The sequence below is a fragment of the Neomonachus schauinslandi genome, chromosome 5, assembly GCF_002201575.2.
Source record: "Neomonachus schauinslandi chromosome 5, ASM220157v2, whole genome shotgun sequence".
Classification (NCBI taxonomy): domain Eukaryota; kingdom Metazoa; phylum Chordata; class Mammalia; order Carnivora; family Phocidae; genus Neomonachus; species Neomonachus schauinslandi.
This window is the reverse complement of record NC_058407.1, coordinates 157,907,788-157,927,760: the sequence shown is the minus strand read 5'-3', so window position 1 is coordinate 157,927,760 and position 19,973 is coordinate 157,907,788. Positions and strand designations below refer to the sequence as shown.

Genomic DNA, 19,973 nt, shown 5'->3' with positions numbered 1-19,973 from the left:
TTCTAGATGCTGGTGACACAATGACACACCCATTACGAAAAGGCATTGTTCTAAGCTCCAGGGACACAACTGTGAGCAAAATAGACCCAGTCCCTGCTCCTGTGGAGTTGAAGACTTACGGGCGAGGCAGATTTTATTCCGAGAACCACACAAGGAAGTGTCAAGTGACGACCAGCCGTGAAAGTGCTGTGAAAGAGAGGGACGTGGTGGCCCGAGAGTGTGTTCTGGGGCGATTGGATCAGGTGGTGGGAGCAGGGAAGTGACAGGTGAGCTGAGCTCTGCAAGAAAGAGTAGGCAGTGACCAGGTGAAGGGGCAAAGCATATTCTAGATAGAGGAGTTGCTGCTGCCAAGGTACTGGGTCAGTGGGTCTGCGGAAGTGAAGGCCCCACAGAGAGGAAAGTGGTTTGTGATGAGGCTGGAGTGGTGAGCAAAGGCCAGACCCTTGCTGCTGGTGGTGGGAATTTTGTTCTTTATCCTGAGAGTAAGGGAAGGTCATCAGAGCATTATCAGTTAGCTTTGGCCATGGAACAAACTATCCCCAAACATAGTGACTTAAAACAACCGTGTCTTCTTTAGCTCGGGAGCCTGGAGGGTAGCAGTTTGTGCTGGGCTCAGCTGGTGGCTCCTCCTGTCTGGGTCAGGCCCAGCTGATCTTAGGTGGACTTGTTCATGTGTCCGTGGTCAGCTGATGGGTCATGTGGGGCTGGCTGGTTCATGATGGCCTCTCTCCTCATGTCTTGGCCTCTTGGTCACAGGATGGCTGCCGAGTGTGAAGTGTGTGAACAGAAGCCACAAGACCTCCTAAGGCCTAGACCCCAAAGGGCAGAGCATCACTTCCTGTCGGTCAGAACAAATCACGAGATGTGCCCAGATTCAGGGGATGGAGAAGTAGATGCCTCCTCTCCATGGGAGGAGTTGCTAAGCATTTGGGTCATTTTTGCCAACTATTACAAAGATTTTAAGTAAAAGACTGATTTTTTTTTTTTTTTAAAGAGGGTTAAAAGGTCCCTTTAGCATCGGAAGGGAGAACGGTTGGGGGGCAGTATTTAACTAGTATCTGTTCCTTCCTCCGTTATTAGTAACAGAAAGCCAGTTTTTATTCCTACACATTGCATCCTAGAATAAAGACTGGATTTCCTCCCCTCCTTTATAGCTCCATGTAGCTGTGTTGTGTGAGACTTTTAGAGAGTCTCCTTATAAAAGAAGGGTCAAGCCTTTCTTCTCTCCTTCCTCCCCCTGCTCTCCTTGATGTGTTGGATGGACATGTGTTGTTGGAACTTGGGCAGCCACCTTGGACCATGAGGATGCAGACTTCATCCTAAGGAGGGTGGAATGGAAATCTGGAGGAGCTGGGGTCCTGATCACTCTGTAGAGCCACATATCAGTTTGGACTACCTGCCCCACATGGCCCCTAGTGGTTCACAGCTTTCCCTTCTCTGGGGAGTTGCCCGTTTGGACTGGAGCTGTTCCACTGGTTATGTTCGCTTGGGGTGTGGGGGTACAAAGGGCCTGCTTCCCTTTGATTGATGGTAAGACCCACTAGGAGCTGCAGTAGATGCTCCAGAGCTCCCCATGGGGTTCACCTGAGGCAAGTCTCCAGCCCCATCCCATGTCCCTTACTCCCCTTCTCTTTGGAAAGCCCTTTCCATAAATCTTACAAGAACCCTCATCTCAGGCTCTGCTTCTGGAGACCCAACCTCAGGCACCCTACTCTGCTCCCTGCCCACAGTGAGCCACAGACCAAGAGCCTGGCTTACCCACCAAGCTCCTGGCTCCGAGCAAACCTTAATCACTAGACTCAATCCATTTTGCCCACAGTTTTACCGTGGACAGAAGAGGAGAGGTCAGGTGCTTGACTCCTGCAGAGCAGGCACTATGGTGTGAAGAACTCGAGAAAGATAAACTTTTTCTGGGCCAGGGGATGGAAGCCAAGGGAGCGCTCGGGAAGAGAGGCTTCAGATCTGGTCAGTGTGGAGCCCACCGGCCGAGTCCCTCCCATTCCCGCCTCCCTGCTCCAGGCCTGTTTGAAGTCCGTGGGCCGCTGGTCTGCTGGATGGACAGCATTTGTAAGCAACTCTCTCCCCAGCCCAGTTAATAATTCAGGAGCCAGTGCCTGCAGCCAACCCATCATTCCAACCCCGCTGCACCCCGAACGCCAAGCTAGTGGACAGGAAAGAAAAAATCACCGTACCCGCTTGAAAAATGGTCCTTGCTTCAAGTGCTTGCTGCGTCCCCTGTGCTGGGGTGGGAGAGAGCTGAGCCGAGACGGATCTGCTGGGCAGACAATGAGAGAAGTGTGGAGCTGTGCCCGGGGCTCAGGCGTGCATGCCGAACGGTATTTAATTTTCGGATCCTGAGCCACGTTTGTTTTTGGACAGTGGGATGTAGTCGCTGGAGTACAGGCCTTGGAGGATCCATCTTCTTTCTTCTGATTCAGCTATTCATCCTTCACTCACTGTCTCTCATTCATTCATTCATTCATTCATTCGGCAACCATTGCTGCCACTGACGGGGAAGTGGCATTGAAGATACAGAGGGGGCTGGGGGAGTGACACCTGTCCTCAGGGAGGCAGACACATACAGTGGGAGGTGCCACACTTAAGGGGCTCGAGACAAGAAACAGCTAGCTGGCTGGGGGCTCTGTGTCTGGGGCGGCCTGTCGCCTGGGTATGTCAGGACCCTAAATGTCCAAAGCAGGGAGGGCAGGGTAGAGAGGTTAATGGTTAAGATCATGGACTCAGGGGCCACAGCGCCTGGGTTCAAATCCCAGCCCCACCACTCACTCACACAGAGTTGGCCTCGGTGTGCCTCAGTTTCCCCATGTGTAAAACAGAGTTAATAATGGGAGACTGAGACAAACGACTTCTTACTGTTAAGACAATGATCAGAGACTTTGAGAGTGAAATGAAAAATCCAAACTCTGACAAAGACAAAGTGCTGGCGACTATAAAGTAAAGCTACCTTCGGAAAGTGACTGGGCAGGTTCTTATGAAGCCAAACACATGTCCCAGCCTGTGGTCCCACCCGTGGGTATTCACCCAGATGAAATGATCTGGGGTGGGAGGAACTGACCAAAAGGGGCAACGGGGGATTTTTGGCGCGCAATGAAACTATTCGGTATTCAGGGTGTGGTGGTGGATGCCTGACCCATCTATGTGCGTGCTTGTCAAAAATCCATAGAACTGTACACAAGAAAGGGAACATTTTGCTGCATGTGAATTATGAGAGGTTTGAGGTGGTATATATGGAGGTTTTGGAGGAAGTAGCAGGAGTCCAGGGGAGGAAAACGTAGTTAGGTCAGTTTGTTGAAGAGCTTTGAATACCGTGTCAGATCCTTTGGACAGTGGGAAGATTCAGAAGTTTTTTGTTTTTTTTTTTTTAAAGATTTTATTTATTTATTTGACACAGAGAGAAAAAGCACAAGTAGGCAGAGAGGCAGGCAGAGAGAGAGGGAAAAGCAGGCTCTCCACTGAGCAGGGAGCCGGACGTGGGGCTCGATCCCAGGACCCAGGGATCATGACCTGAGCTGAAGGCAGCCACTTAACCGACTGAGCCACCCAGGCGCCCCGATTCAGAAGTTTTTAAGCAGTTAAGGAATATAAGCAGGTTTTTGTTTCAGAAAGATCACTGCGTTCTCTGTTTAGACGCAGAAGCCTTTGAATGTGTGGTCCTGAGACTGCCTTCAGAAATTTTCATCCATCCTCCCCCTTTTTGGAAAGAATTTGAATTTGTGACCCACATTGAAAAATCAGGAGATCTTACATATAGAATTCTGGATTTCTGGCTTTTCTTTGATGGGATGCATGTCCTCCAGTAGGGCCGAGCCCCGTATCTACTCCCTTGTAGTAGCTTTCTGGCCCCTGCGGGTGTCCGTTTTAGACCCCAGGGGATGAAAGTGCGTTTGAGGGGGAACAGATCAAGGGCAGCGGTGCTTTCTGGCCCGGGCAGAACATGATCATCACCCGGGGAACTTTAAACCCTCCTGGTGCCTGGGCATCTGCATCTTGTAAATGTTCCCCAGGTGCTTCTACTGTGCAGCGGGGGCTGGGAACCACTGGTCTGGGGGGAAGAGGACAGCCTGGAATAGGGCGGCAGCAGTGAGGGAGGGGAGGTGTTAGGGACTGATGGGACATGGGGCTGAGGCAGGGGCAGGGTCCAGTGTGACAAGGGCCCCCGCTGGAACAATGGGGTGGGATGATGTCATTTGCTGAGAAGGGACGCAGGAGGTGGTCAAGGAAAGGGGGTGAGCTCGTTTTGGCCACACTGTGTCCAGGGAGTCTGTGGCCTCCGGTGTGCGGTTGTCTAGTGTTGCTGTGCTTACAACTTTGCCTCTCTGTACCCTCTGTCCTCCTCTGAGACAGGAGAGCCAGGCAGCAATGGGGGTGTGGGGAGGGAAAGCAGCCCCAGAGCCTCCCCAGAAGATCCCCCTCCCCCAGGGCCTGCCTGCGGACAAGGGCTCCCTTGGGCAGGGCTGGGGGCGGGGAGCTCCTCTGGTCTGCCTGGGTCATGGGTGCTCTGCCCCTGCTGAGCGATTTTGCCTGGACAAAGTGGGGGAGAATGTACTCAAAGGCACTCATGCTCGAGAGGAAGGGCCCCACCAGTCCAGACATGCTGTGCCCTCAAACCCAGAACCACTCACCCCTGAAACCTATCAAACCATCTGCTGATCTGTCCTGACTTCTAAGCAGATGCTATAGCTCCATTGTTTTTTTGTTTTTTTTGGGGGGCGGGGGTTGTTGTTGTTGTTGTTTGTTTCTTTTTTTTTTTTTTTTTGGTCAAGAGTACATCGTCTGTGTTAGCAGTCATGATCCTTTGTGTGCTGTGAGCGAAGCTAAGGCAGGAACCACTCTGCCCGTTTACAGACAAGTGAGGAAAGGGGAGGAAGCAAACATTTAGGACCTACTACTTGCCAGGTAATTCATAGACATTTTCACGTAATTCACAGAACCATCCTACCAATGTATGAAATAGGGGTTATTGTTCCCATTTTCCAGATGAGGAAACCGAGCCCAGAAAATGTAAGCATTTTGCCCCAGATCACCAGCCTGGAGGTAGCAGAATTGGCAGCTGAGCCCTCCTCTCAACACGGTTCTTTGGTGTATTTGCATTTGTCACTGTGACCTCGGCGGGAACACACACAAATGCACACTTTCAGCCTCTCCAGACACCTTTTATTGTCTTTGGTGCCCCCTCTGCTTTCCTTCTGGAACCTAGTGGATGTCTTCGTGACTGTTCTGACCTCCGCCCCTCAGTGGACACACCTCCCCAGGGTCTGCGTGGTCAGCCCCCGGGGGAGGGCTTTATTGTCCTGAGAAGGGGCAGATGGAGGTCTCAGCCTTCCCACCCACCTAGGAGACGTTCACTAAATGGTGCAGAGCTGTCTCATCCCAGCCCTTCTGGGCTGATTTGGTTTCTGTCACCATTAAGCATTGATCATGGCATTGTCTTGCCATAGGAAGCACTGTTCCTACCATCTCAACAAAGACAATTTCTGGCCTCCTTGTCTTTACCTCCTCTGAGATGCACGTAGAGACAGAGATGGGGCATCGGGGAACGTTTGCTCCTGGGAAGATTCTGGGCTGAAACTACCTGGCAACAGTGCTTAAAATTAAAGGGAGAAGCTCACTTGGAGGATGCTCTTCAGGGATGGGGCTCCTTGAACACAGCCATCGTGAACGTCCTCTCTGGATGCTGCTGGCTCTTGTGGGCGGCTCATCTTACAGAGCTTGGTAGAGATCCAGCTCCCCCAGGGCTGTGGTCCCCCACGGATGGTGTTTCCTTCAGCTGGCTCTCGATGTGGACAGTCCCAGCCAAGACTGGTGCTTGCTTCTTTTGAGCTTATCATGATTGGTGTTGGTTGTAGATGGTGTTCATCACTTAGCATGGTTTCTCCATGGGAGGTTCTAACTTCAGATGGTTCTAAATAGAGTTGGTATTTGCTGCTGATCACAGCTGTCCCCACCGATGGGTTTTGGCACTGGTGATCCCACCATGATGGTTCTCAGTACAGATGGTTTTGCCAGTGATGGATCCTGTTAGGGCTGGCTCATCACTGGGGCTCACAGTGGTTTGGCCAGTGGAGGTGGATGCAGGTGAACCCAGCACCGACGGGTCTCTATACAGCCGTTCTTCTCAACAGTGGTTCTCAGTAGAGATGGTCTCACCGTTGATTGCTGATTGTCAGTGTAGATGGTGCTCATCATCCATAGTTCTCGCTACACACGACCCTGCTGCTGATGGTTGTTGCTACAAATGGGGCTATCCAAGTTTCCAACACAGTCAGTGTATACTTTTTTAAAGGTATTTGCTCTGGCAATAACCACTCTGGGTGAAGTCTAGGTTTGCTGGGCCGTTACATCTGTATTTTTCAAGAACCTGGTGGCCGGCGAGCCGACTCATAAAGGCATGCACATCTGGGCGGGCTGCTCCCCCTTGGCGGCCTGGTCGCCGGCTTTGGCCTTGTCCCCAGACTTGTCCTCCTGAAGACTGGTGTTACTTTTCACCCCACTTTGCACATTACCGTCCACTGGGATGTCTGGGCAGCTGCTGGCCTGGCTGGCGGGAAGGCTGTGGGCAGAGCTGAGCAGCCCGCTACTCACCTGGTAGTTCAGGGCGCTGCTGCCCAGGCTGATGAAGCTCATGCTGGTCAGGCTGCTGGCCCTGCTGCTGATGCCGCTGCTGGGCAGGCTGGCCTCACTTTTCCCCTCCAGCCTGCCTGCTGCCGCGGGCTTGGCTGGCCACCTGGCTCCTGATCTGGCTGGGCGCGTAGATGGCACACAGCTGGCTTCTCGGGGCGCTGCCTGCCTGGGTGTGGAGCCTTCTCGGCAACCTTAAGATTGGAGTGTTGCCCACCAGGCTGACCTCACTGTTCTCCTCATCGCCCGCGTACCCGCTGCTCAACAGGCTGGTGTCACTTTCCTTGCATTTCCCCTGGCTGGACTGTCGCAGGCTCAGCAACCCGCTCTCACTGCTCCATGGGTTTCCCAGGTTACCCCTCGAAACTCTCAGGGGCTCCTGAGTTGCTCCTGTGTCATGGTGTGGCCACGCCGGGGGCTGGGGCTCTACGCTGGGGGCCGGGAGGCTTGGAGCTTGGCCCTGAACATTCCAGGCAGCAGACTCCCCGTTTCTACCCTCGAGGAAGGTGGGGGGCAACTGATCTGGTTTATCCAGGGGGAGGGGGCCCTGGGAGGCCTATGAATGGTAGGTCTGGTTTGTCTGGGGAGAGGAGGCTCAATTTATAGGGTGGCCTTTCAAAGGGGAATGTTCTGATTGGCTGGCCTGGTTCCCACGGTGAGGGGTTTATGAGGCGGGGTAGGGGTGGGAAGGACAATGCTCTCCCCGCACCAGTTACATTAGTGGCTGGGGCTGGGCATGGGCAGAAAAGGGGCTTAGGGCCAGAGAGTGGGGAGACCCACTTTCCTGGGGACACTTCCTGCAGGGCCTGTGGCCTTTGCTTTGCCATGTCAGGAGACCTGGGTGCGCATCCCAGCCGAGCCCCTTCTGAGCTGTATTCCTTTAGGATGGCACTTCTTCTGAGACACTTGTGCCATTCCGAGACCACTGGGAGGCCTGGGGACAATATGACAGTCAGGAGTTTATCCTAAATTCTTTGCTGGATCTCCAAGGGCCTGGCTGGTCTGGCTCCTCTCTCTCAGCCTGGTCCCACGTCACACCCTCCCCCTTCCTCACTTCAAGGAGGCGTAGCACTGGCTGTTTTCTTATTCTGAGCTCTGACCCCCTGCAGAGCCTTTGCACCGGCTGTTCCCACCACCTGGAATGCTCTTCCCTCAGCCCCTTGGCCTTCAAGCTTCAGCTCCAGTGGCCCCCAGGAAGTGTCCCTGGCTTCTACAAGAAGGTCCCTCTATTAGTCTTCGTGTCACTTCCTAGTTTATGGGCCTTGTGGCACGAAACACAATTTGCAAGTCTTTTTATGTGTTGGTTACTGAGTGCCTGTCCCCTCTGCTAGAATATCATCTTTGCGAGGGCTGAGATTTTGATCTCTTATTCTCTGCTATGCACCGACGGGTCTTTATATAGCCGTTCTTCTCAACAGTGGTTCTCAGTAGAGATGGTCTCACTGTTGATTGCTGATTGTCAGTGTAGATGGTGCTCATCATCCATAGTTCTCGCTACACACGAGTGTGTAGTTCCCACGCCTAGCATACTGCCTGGGACATAGTAGATGCTCATTAGGCAGTTGCTGAATGTATGAATGAATTAACTGCTCTAGGGTGTGCATCCCAACCACGTAGGGAACTTTTTATTTTTCTTTTTTATTTATTTATTTTTAAAGATATTTTATTTATTTATTTGACAGAGAGAGATACAGCAAGAGAGGGAACACAAGCAGGGGGAGTGGGAGAGGGAGAAGCAGGCTTCCCGCTGAGCAGGGAGCCCGATGCGGGGCTCGACCCCAGGACTCTGGGATCATGACCTAAGCCGAAGGCAGACGCTTAATGACTGAGCCACCCAGGTGCCCCTCCTAGGGAACTTTTTAAAAAAACACGTTTGGATTTTCTAGGGCAGTGGTCCTCTCCCCTGGCTGCACCCCTAGGCATCCCTAGGGTCCCACTTCCAGAGGTTCTGAGTTAATTGATCTGGGTGAGGCTTTGGCATCAGAATTTTAAACCACTCTCCAGGTGGTTCGAACGTGCAGCCAGCACTGAGAACTAGGGTGCCAGGAGGCGAGGCTCAGCCAGATGCACTGCTTGTAGATGATTCTGTGGCTACCCTGGCTAAGTAGTATTGTGGATGAGAACACCCACTGGGGCGCTTATTAGCGGACACTGAATAGATTTCCACTGAATGACTGAATTAAAACAAAATTCATTGACCCTTAAAGGGGTCATAGGTGGGTTTCAAGGACTGGGGGAATTTGTTGAAATTGTAGTAGACTTTGCGATGAGCTACATATATGCTTTCCCACCAGGAAGGAGTCACAGCCTTTGTCAGATTCTTAAAGGTATCCACGATCCTCCTAAGATCAAGAAGCATAATGATTCAGCTCAACTCTTGCCTTAGCATTTGGGAGACAGCTGGCCCTGGTGCTTGGCCTGATGGTATGCGTCTGGAGAGGGCTGGCTGGCTGTGTTTGGGATGCAGGGGGTGGGGAGGAGAAAGGCAGTCCTTGGAGAGTGCGCCACTCAGCCCCTTGGCAGTCATCCGTGCGTCGTGCTTTGGTGCTAATTATCACTGTCATCTTTATTACGAATTCCTTTCCCATTGCCCAGGGCCATTCAGCTTCCCTCTGCTGTACACAGAGGCATCTCTTTTGCTGTGGAAATTCTGATCCTTCTGGGATATGAGGGGCTTCTCATAGCTGTCTGGCTCCCTGTCCCTTCCTTACATTCCCTGCTAGGGACCGCGAGGGAAGGGACAGACACAATGGCTAAGCAGTGGCTCCAGAGGAGGCGGTGTGGTGGGATCCAGCCATCGTGACAAGCGGGGACCAGGTCTAGCTTTAGGGGGCTGGCAGGAGAGAGGCATGGTTGGGCTCCAGGCAGGTAGGCTGGGGCTCAAGACTGCCTCTGCCCCTGCATGAATACAAAGCAGGGCAGGTGCCCCAATGCTGGGGATTAATGGGGAGCTGACTGGGAGTCATATTCTCTCCTGTCCCCATCCTACCTGCCCCAGGCACAGGACATATGGGCCAGAGGACTGTAGTGAACACCTGAGGGTTTGTGCAGGGACCAGAGCCTTCCCTACTCTCTGGCTCATGTAACCAGAGTCAGTAGTAGCCTGTGGATACGGCAAAGCCGTGTCAATGGCCGTGTCTTGGCCCAGCACTCTCCTGAAGGTTGTTCTTGAAGTCTCAGGAAGGCATCTCAGGCGAGCTCTTTATTCTTTGGGTCCAGTCTTCTCATTCCTGCCTGCACCTGAAGCCACCTGAGGGTGGTGCCCTTGTCCCTGCGCAAGCTAGGGGTCAGACCAGAGCTGCCCCGCCTGGATGCTGTTTCAAGACCCCCCCCCCCCCAGAGGTGCAGGTGCTCAAGGGCCAAACAGAGCAGCACCCTTCTGAGCCGCAGTGCATCTGGGGAGAAGGGGGCTGGGGGGGGTGCTTCTCCACAGGGCCCTTTCTCTTTCTGGGGACCGGGTACCAGCTGCCTCTCTGGTTTCCAGTCTTTCTTGCTGTCTGCCCCACCCCGAAACCCCTCCAGGGCCTACACACATATTCCAGCCTCTTTCTCCAGGTTTCCTTTCCTTCATGACTTTCAGATACTTCATACAGATGACGGGCACCCACAAGACCTCAGCCTGTGTCCCAGGCAAGGCTCAGACAGGAAACCTGGCTACAGATCCCAGGATCTGTGTGTCCCGGAGACCGGTCCCTCCCTGATGTGACAGACAATGCTCCATGTTCCCCAGACCATCCCAGTTCTCTCCTCGGCCCATAGGAGAAATACAGGTCTAACCCGCTGCGTCTAGGTGGGGCCGTTAGGGCAAGGGCGGCAGGCCGGGGATAGAAACCTCTCCCGTGCAGCCGCCTCACTTCTTCCGTTCTGCGGGGGCCTTGGAAGCCATGCAGCAGGCCCCACAGTGGATGGAGCCTGGGTCCCTGAGTGGCTGTGTGCGTGGAGAAGCCCTGCCCGCCACCAAATGCATTTGCACTGTCGGTGAGCAGTGATTTCTATGCTCGGCTGCCACGGCCGGGGGCTTGTTCCTTACCATGGCAGAGTCCGCCTCCCATGCACTAATGTGCCCCGTGCCCACACACCCGCCAATGCACTTCACTGGGTTGAGCTTCCTCTCTGAGAGGGTCTGCAGTGGCCCCCGGAACTGCTTTCCCACCCCGACGTCTACCCTCAGGATCTCAGCATCCAAGTACCCTGATGGGGATGAGAAAGAGCTTCACCAGCCCGGAAAATAGCCCCCTCCCCTTAATCCTAATATTTATCCTGAATATTCCAGCAGAAGCCCTGGCTAAGTCGGGCATCAGTTCTCTGGGTATGACACACTGTGATCACTTCGAACTCAGGGAGGTGTAAAAATATTTCCTGACCTCCTATTCAGGCTTCCCTCCCACCAACACTTGCTAAGTGCCTGCCCTGCGTCAGGCTTGGGAGGGGCTGTGACCTCAGGGATGGATGGAAAGATGTAAACAAGTATTTGCTGTGTGATCATAAATGTGAGCAGGGCGCAAGGACAGAGATGGAGGACGTGTGCATGCGCACATATGATGTGCGTGTCCATACGTGCATGTGACCATTGCAGGCCACTGTCCCTTGGGCAGAGCCACCTAGCACCAGGAGGAGAGGTCATAGAGGCAGCCATGGGGAGGCTGGGATCTGTGGCTCCAGGGAGCTGGAAGCCGCTGCAGACTTTTCAGCAGTGATGAGTGGACTGGAGTTTGAACAGGCTGCCGTGGCGGGGGGTGGGGGCATTAGGGATGGGAAGATGGGGCCGGGAGCTAGTTAGCGCTAGCACAGGAATCCCGGGAGTGATGGGGAGGGCCTGGACCACACAGTGGTAGGAGAGCTGGACAGCAGTGCTGGGATCCAGGGTGTATGTGGGAGGCAGGGCTCGACGAGAGACTGGATGTGGGGTTTAGAGGAAGAGTGGGGTCAAGGCCAGCTTGTGGGGTCCAGGAGCCTCTGGATCAGGGGCGATATGGCCTTCTAGAAATGACACAGCTTCCTTCTGAAGCACACAGAGCGGTGTACACCTCACTAATGGCCGAGAGGAGGGGCTGAGCTTAGGGGCTCAGAAGTCAGATCAACATGAGTTGATCAGCTTCCCCACTTTGGAGCCGTGCTTAATGATGCCCCAAATGGGTGGTGGGGATTACATCTTCCACAAACATTAACTGACAGGAAATAAACGGGAAATGGCCTGTGAGACCCTCAAGAGACAGCCAGGAAGAAGTACCTCCCTGGGTGGACCTCACAATTGAGAGTCGGCGGGGAGCACCGGCGCAGCGGGAGGGGGTGGGTGGGAGGGTAGCCTGGACAAGGCTCCCTGAATAGCGTAACTGTCCCTCTCCATCTTGGGGCTCTGGCGTGCCATGGGTCACATCCTGCGTCCTCCATCCAGGTGACATCGTGTGACCAAACTAACCTCTCTGAACCCCAGCTTCCCGGCCTGGGAAATGGAGCAACACTGGTCATAGCACTGCTGGGAGGGATGCCCTGAGGACTGACAGGAAACACCTGGCCAGGGTCTGCCTGGAGCTTCCAGCACACGACCTCATGGAACCTTCTACTTTAAGACAGAACATAGGTGTTCGTGTGAAAAAAAAAAACAACCACATAAATGCATACACAAGTGTATATGCATACATACACATCTATATGAATATATACATAAGTACATATGTGTATGTATGCAAATACATTCACAGTATATGTGTTTATATAGAAATACATAAGAATATGTGTAAAGATGAATATACACATAAGAATATATATCCATATGCATATATACATACATAAGTATATCCGCATAAAGACATACATAAGGATATATAAACACGCACACTTTCTGAAACCACGAAACCCTCTGGCCTTCAGCATCACCCTGTAGGGGCACCCACTCTCCCCTGAGATTCTCCACGCAGAGCACTCTTATCCCAGAGCCTCCCCTGCGATCCTGTGATGGATGCCTTGTTCTCTTTCCAGAAGGCCCCATCATCGGGCCCCATGTGGGCGAGGACCTGCATTTGCTCCCTATAGAGTGCTGCTGCGTGCTCCCGGGGCCGTGAGGTGAGTGCTCCACCAAGAGAGAGTCCAGTGTGGGCAGGTGAGCATGGAGAACTCCCTGGACTGGCGCTAGCGCAGTGGAAGGACTGTGTAGGGAGGACATGTTGCTCATCAAGCCCCGTGCTGGACGTTGGCGTGCATGTTCTCATTTAACCTCATTCCGTCTTCCGTCCGCCCCGAAGCCCAGCTCCTGACTGCCTGCTTGTCCTGGGGATAGAGGCATTCTTAGGGGCCCGAAGTGGGGGGCACCTCCCTACTCAGGTGCACTTGGCACTTGAACAGGTGGGAGCCGGGGCTGGACCTGGGTCCCTGATGGCAGGACCTTGGACTTTCTACCTTCTCCAGGGAGCCAGACAAAGAGCCAGCTTAGCCATGGCCTGGAGGGATGATCTGTCTCGGAAGAAAGGTAATTCTTCCTCTGGGTTGGTCATGTGATTGATCTCCCCCCCCCAGCTGTTAAAATTATTTGAGACATACAAAAACAAAAGGGAAGAATAAGGTGAACGTCCGTGTCATCCTTGTATTCATCACTCAATTCAAGAAAGAAGACAATAGTGACAAACCTCCGAACCCATTTACCCCTCCCCATGGTGTCTCTCTGGGGCAATCCAGAATCTCATGCTCATCATTGAACTTGATGCACATCTTAATACTTGGACTATAAAAGGACGTATCCCTAAACCAACATGGAATTGTTCTGCATGCTATTAATCTGGATATAAATGGCATTCTTTATGTCCGCTTCTACAACTTATGCTCGACATTACGTGTGTGAGATTCATCTGTGCTATATGCGTGGCTCACGTTCATTTTCACTGCCCTGGAGTGTGCTATTGGTGAATGTCATAATCCATCCATTCTAACTGATGGACATTCAGGTCATTTCCCCCTTCTCCCTCACAGTAAGTGTGCCTTTACGTGTGTCTCTTACAGGACATTTTCCCTGCGGATTTCTGGGGAGTCTCCTGCCAAACAGACTATGGAAGCTTTAACTTGTTTTAATTGCACATAATGAATAGAGCAGACACTTCTCCTCAACCCTTGGGCCTCATCTTCTCTCTGAATGTTTCTATGAGGTTCAGCCTAGGGATGGGCTGAATCACTGGGCTGCCTGCGGCCTGCATTATTTGGTCATAAGACACGGCTATTCAGAATGTTCAGCTTCAGCTGAAGATGAGGTCACAGAGTTGCCTGACATGGGCGGGGTGAGGGGTTGGGGGGCGGCAGGAAATGAGAGGAGGCTGGGGTGGCTGAAAGCTCAGGGCTCATCACGCAGCTCCTGTAATCTGTGGCAAAACAATAGTCTTGTGTTCTTCATTGTGGACTCAGTGTGTGGGGGAGGGAGAGGGAGGACGAAGGAGAGGCTGCCTGAGGATGAGGAGGGACACAAATATTCCCTAGATCAAGCCTAGAACTGTACAGCAAAGTAACCGAGCCCTCAGTATCTGAAGCCAGAGGTCTGAGTTTAAATCCGGGGCATACCACTTCTCAGCTGTGTGATCCTGGGCAAGTTCCCTAACCTTTCTGTCCCAGCTTGGGTTCCCTCGAAAGCAGCCCTGAGGCATGGACTTGGATCCAGTAGTTCATTTGGGAGGTGGTCCCGGGAAGTCCCATGAAGAGAAGGGGCAGCAAGACAAGGAGGGAAGGAAAGCCAGTGAAGGGGGTGTTGTAGAGAAGGTGCCCGTCGGCTTGGGCCCCTGCTTCTGGGCCTGTCAGAGGCCGTGTGGAGCGCATCTCCGGCTCAGCCTGGAGGTTTCACCGGCTCCCTGAGCAAGCCTCTGGGGTGCCTGAAGAAGTCCTGAGGCGGAGTGGGGCAGGGGGAGGAGGGTAGCAGGTGCAGTGCTTGGGTGAGCAGCCGTCATTCAGCACCATCCGTACCTGAGGCTGTGACCCCAGAGGGTCAAGAGGACATGGATGGAGGCTTGTCTGCTAGAGTTGCCTTGTCTGCAGGCTGATTGTTCCTTAGGTTGTTGCGAGGGTTCCATGAGGCCAGTAAGCACTCAGTAAGCGCTAAGTGTCAGGAGCCTGCCTTGTGCTCTCCCAGGTTGTGGGAGGACCTGCTTGGACAAACGGAAGCCTGGAGAGATGAGGTGAAATAGACTCTGGCCACCAAAGTACTGACTGGATAGCAGGGCCATGATTTGGGCCTGAAGGCCTTCTTAGAGAAAGCTGTGTCTCCTACAATGGGGGCTTCAGGCTGCAGGGCATGGAGAGGTCAACACCCCCAGAGCTCGATGTCAGCCTCAGGCAGCACACAAGTATTGATCGGGGTGGGTCTCAGGAGCCCACCAGAGGGAGACCAGTGCCCCCCCGCAAGGCAGGGGGAAGGGGGGATCCCCTCTCTGGCTAGCAGAGGTCGCTAAGCACAGAACTCGGGGCAGTAACCAGTCTGTGGCAATTAATGTTCAGTACGTGACCGAGGGGGTTTCTGGGATGTGGGACTTTTCTGTCTTAAAACTGAACAGTACTGACTAACCTGGGATGAGCTGGCCGTCCTAACCTGAGCTGAAGTCACATGTCATCAGTATGAGCTCTGAAAACCGATTTCACTGGTCAGGCCCACAGTTTTGTGAAGAGATTCCTCCTCAGACATTCTCAGGCACACTCAAGCTTGAGAACCGTCTGGTGAGGCGCCAGGTTGTGGGAAGTCCATTCTCTTGCCAGTCCTCGGGCTCTAAACCACCTGCAAGCCCTGGGCGGTGTGGCGGCTCTGTGAGGGCTCTGTGGTGTGAGCTCTGGGGTCAGACAGACATGGCCTCCACCCAGGCCCTGCCTCCCACCGGCTGTACCAGCTGGACCAGTGACCCAGACCTCCTCAGCCTGCTTTCCTCTTGTGAGCAAGGGGGCCAGTAAATGCTCTTGATGGCCTTGAGGTCGGGGAGGGCGGGTGTGCTGACAGTGCTGAGGCCCCAGAGCCTGGAGGAGGCACACATGTTCCAGAAGGTTTTGCTGAATGAATAAATGGAGAGCCTCTAGAGCGGTTGACTGATACTTGGGGCAAGTTCACTAGGTTTAATTACTCTTCTTCTTCTGTTTTGATATAAAACCTCTTTATCATCAACAGAAGGCAAGCCACGACGTGCTCATTTTGGAGGTGGATTAAATGAGAGAGTAGGGTTGTATCTCACCCAGGTGCTGCTGAGTCCTCAGGCCAGAGGGATTGGAACGCGGGTTGGGCAGGATTCTGGTGCTGGGGTGGGGTGTCAGGGCGGGGGAAGCTTTGGAGAACAGCCCGGGCTTATGAAGTCCCAAGTGACAGATGAGGAGACTAAGTCTCAGTGAGCAGAAGGCATTACCTAAGGCCGCGTGGCTGGTATGCAGCGGGGCTAGGGTTCGACCCCATCTTCTGGCTCCCGGTCCAGTCTACTCCAGGGGGCACCCGGCATTATAGGTTCACAGATAGGGACTCAGGTTCTCAGAGCGGGGAAGCGTTGCCTGAGCCACGAAGCAAGTGGGGGGCAGAGCTTGAGGGAGAGGCCACTCGTGTCATGGAAGGCTCGGTGTGGAAAGTGTGGGGGCTGCGAGCTCAGGGACATCGAGAGTGGCAGCATGGCACAGCAGGACCGGGAGGGCCCCAGCAGCCGTCGCCCCCAGGCACTCTGGACTCTGGTGCCTCAGTTTCCCTGTTTGTAAAGGGAGGCAATGCTGCCAACTGCCTCTCTCCCCGGGCTTTTGGGGTGCAGGTGGGGAGCCCCCTGAACTCCTGGAGGAGAAAGCATCACCCAGGCCGCAGTCAGGCCCTGGCTACCTGCCCTGTGGCTCCCTGGCGCTTCTCAATTAACCCCCACCCAGGCTGCTCACAGGCAGAGTGCATCAGCGAGGGCTTGGCTGGCCCCGAGTTAGCACAGCCAGGGCTGTCCTTGGAAGGAGGCCACTGCTGAAGGGCCGGCTTCCTTTTCATCAAATTATTCCTCCACGTTCGCAGAGTGGAGGAATTATTGGCAGAAAATGAGGATGTAAAACCCTGCTAGAGCCGAGCACCTTTTAGGGGCCCTGAACGCTGAGCACTTGGATGCTTTCCAGCAGATTGGTTCATTTTTAATGGTCTAGGACTATAGTTCATCTGTTTAATTCAAACGAGATGACATAATATCTTTCATTTGGACTTATTACCAGCACGGTGGTGATTCAGCTCCCAGCATTCTCTGGGCAGGATATTCTGTCATTACTGCACATTTTCTTTTTCTGGCCAAATTGAAAGTCCGCGGGAAGGGCTCTAGCCTTGGAAAGGAGAGATCAACCGAGAATAGGTCACATCGGGTATTAAGGAATGAAAATGAATTCATTCTTTCCTCCATTGAATAAGCAGCTGTACTTGCGTCTCTGTGATCCATGAAATAGGCTGTCAGGAAAATAGGAAATGGGCTGCATTTGAACTTCACCCGCCGATTCTGCCCCGTTGCCTTGGAGACTGGTACTGCAGCTGGGGCAGGGGCAGGAGGGGCGCTCATTCATGGGGCACCCACCCTACGCCAGACACCTGGCTTCAGCGGTCCTGGGAGGGGGAGCCGCCTACGATCCCCATTTTGCAGATGAGGACATCAAGGCTCAGAAAGACCCAGAGACTTGCTCAAGGTCACTTAGGCACAGAACCCGGCTTCCGCTTGAGGTGCCCAGCATCACAGCTGGGAACTTGGCCTGAAGAACCTCAAACCCTCACTCTCCCGTGGGCAGGCTGTTCGACCTCAGGAATCAGCTTGCTACATGGTAGAAATACCCACGGTCACTGTCCTGCAGTGAGGGTGACCTGAGGGAACGGATACCTTGGGCTCGGCACCATGTCTTTGTTGTTATGAACTTTCGCTTTTTCCATGTGTCCGATGATGGAGCGCAAGAAGGAAGCCTGGAAAGCAAGTGACTTGCCCTAAGACCTAGTGCAAGTGGGTCACGGGGCTGGGAGCTGTCCTTGGAGTGACCCAAGAGCCCCTGTGCCTTCTGCTACACTGGGTAGTAGAGAGTCTGGTGTGGGGAGGGGGTTTGGAGATGTTTACAATGGAATTACCCTCTTCTCTGCTTTATTTCCCTCCATCAGACCCTTCACCAGCCCTCTATATTTGACTTGGTTATTTGGTTCATTGTTTGTCTCCCACACATCCTGGCATTTATGTGAGGGACGGACCGGTTTTGATCAGGTCACTGTTGTATCCCCAGTGCTTAGAATCCGGGGCTGGGGATGGGTGAGACAGGTGAGGCAGGTCCTGCAAGTGCAGGCTTAGATCCTCTCTGTGATTAAAATTTGGATGTTTTGTTCATTGTAGATACTTTTGCATGCATTTTTATTTTTAATGATATTGCATAAAAGTATTGGTTATCCTGATTTCTGAGTTGTTTTTATCATTCTCTTCAATTTTGCACTTGAGTTGAGTACCCCACTTGTCTTACCCTAGTCCCAGTTCTGCCCTAGAACAGTGCCTGTCACCTACCGATATTCAGTAAAGATTTGTAGAACGAATGATGCCCTATTACGTATCAGGACATTTCCTGGGTTCCCAGGGAAGTTTTCCAATGGGTATTCCAGGCTCTTTGGGTCTGAAGGAAGCCAGAGCCCCACACGGAACTGCTTTTATTTGGCTCCATAATCTGGGGATGGCTGAGTATTTCTGCTAGTGGTGAGCTAAAGAATAAGGGCGTGTCCCTTCCAGGATCTGATTGAGGAACCCATTAAAACTCAGACCTCTACGACTGCCTAAATGGGAGAACGGAATGCAAGAAATCCACGGGGCTCTGAAAACCTACATGGAATTTCATGCTGTCATTATAGAGCACTGCACCTCTCCCTCTCCTGGATGTGTCTTGCAATTAAAAGCCACATCGGTTTGTACTGACAATCGTTAGCGTAATGAGATCCGGCTGTATGTGCTACTAATCCCCTTCTCCGAGGTTGAGCACACCTGGGCTGAGCCAGTTCACGCTCTGCTGTGATACCCGAAGCTCCATTTCGATGAAATAGTGGATCTTGCCTCTACCTTTGGCTTTATTTCCCTCCAAAGCTGAGGCTCCATCGAAATGCATTTTTCTAATTAAGGCGGGAGTAAGAAATAACCTCCTATATAATTTAAAATGGTAAAATCATCGATACCTTTTCCAGCCTCAGCTTTAAATCTTAGCCACCAATGACTCCCCTATTAACGGGCCTAATTAAATCCATTTTTCAGGACATCTTTGGCAAATTCCATTTTAGTAAAACTGTAGGAAGCTCAGTTTGATGTGTCTCTGCTTCCCAGGACTCTCCTATGAAAATGAGGACGGGGTGGATGCTTATCTCTATGTCTCATATTCATTGATTCACTCGACAAATATTTACTGAGCACCTACTATGTGCATTGGCACTGAACTAGAAGAGGAGGAAGGAGAAGTGAAAAGATAATACATTTCCTATCCTAATGGCCAAAAGGGAATGGGGCTCATTCATTCATTCATTCATTCAACAAACATGTATTGAGTCTACCAACAGTCTACTAACTGTGCTAAGCCCTGGTGTTGGGGTGATGAGGTGCTGCAGACAGTTCATACTCAATGTGGTAAATGTTCTGATAGGCTAAAGCAGAGGGGACTGTGAGAGTTCGGAGGACATCTCCTAGCTCAGACTGGGAAGCTGGGGGTCAGGAAGCTTCCCCAGAGCTGAGCTTTAAGGGATAAGTAGGTGTCAGCCATGTGAAGCAAAGAGACAGGAAGGTGTTGCAGGAGCAGGGGTGGATGGGCACGAGGCATGGGAGAACGTGGGATGTGTGGGGAATTTTAAGCCGTTCACTGTGGTTAGGGCACTGTGGTTAGGTCTGGGCCCTCTCAGCTCTGGGGGCACATTGGAATCACGTGGGGCCTTTGAAAAATACCAGTACCTGCACCTCACCCTTGAGTGTGTCACTCATAGTTTCTGGGGGTGCAGGTCAAGGCTTTGGTATTTTTTTTAAGCTCTCCAGGTGGTGCTAGTGTTCAGCCAGGGTTGGGAGTCACTAGGCTAAAGCATGCAAAGTGGTGGGAGGTGAAGTTGGAGAGGTAGGTAGGGGCCATATCCTGGAGGGAGGTGGAAACCTGTGAAGGTGTTTGAGCCTTACCTGAGGGTGCTGACATCATGGAAGGGTTGAAGGCAAGGGAAGAAGGGGGGGTTCATATTACACTTCAGAAGGAATTACTCTGCCAGCAGTGTAGGTGATGGGTGGGATGGGAGTCACTGGAGCCAGAGAAACTAGTAAAGAGGTTATTACAGTGACCTGAGCAAGAGATGATGTGGTCTGGACCTAGGGTCATGACCGTGGGGATGGAGAAGGGAGATATTC

At 52.7% G+C, this 19,973-nt stretch overlaps 1 protein-coding gene and 1 pseudogene across 1 annotated transcript; one reads left to right on the top strand and one right to left on the bottom strand.

The window, feature by feature from the left end:
• LOC110589780 overlaps window positions 1-806 on the top strand; it is a 5,536-nt pseudogene extending 4,730 nt beyond the window's left edge.
• Window positions 807-6,060: 5,254 nt separating this feature from the next.
• C5H16orf82 (chromosome 5 C16orf82 homolog) lies at window positions 6,061-18,708 on the bottom strand. The gene is made up of 3 exons (XM_021700391.2): window positions 18,588-18,708; window positions 10,667-10,827; window positions 6,061-7,192 (listed from the first exon to the last, which is right to left on the bottom strand). Exons 1-3 carry the CDS (start codon window positions 18,706-18,708, stop codon window positions 6,695-6,697), a joined length of 780 nt encoding a protein of 259 aa, XP_021556066.1. The 3' UTR covers window positions 6,061-6,694.
• Window positions 18,709-19,973: the final 1,265 nt, after the last annotated feature.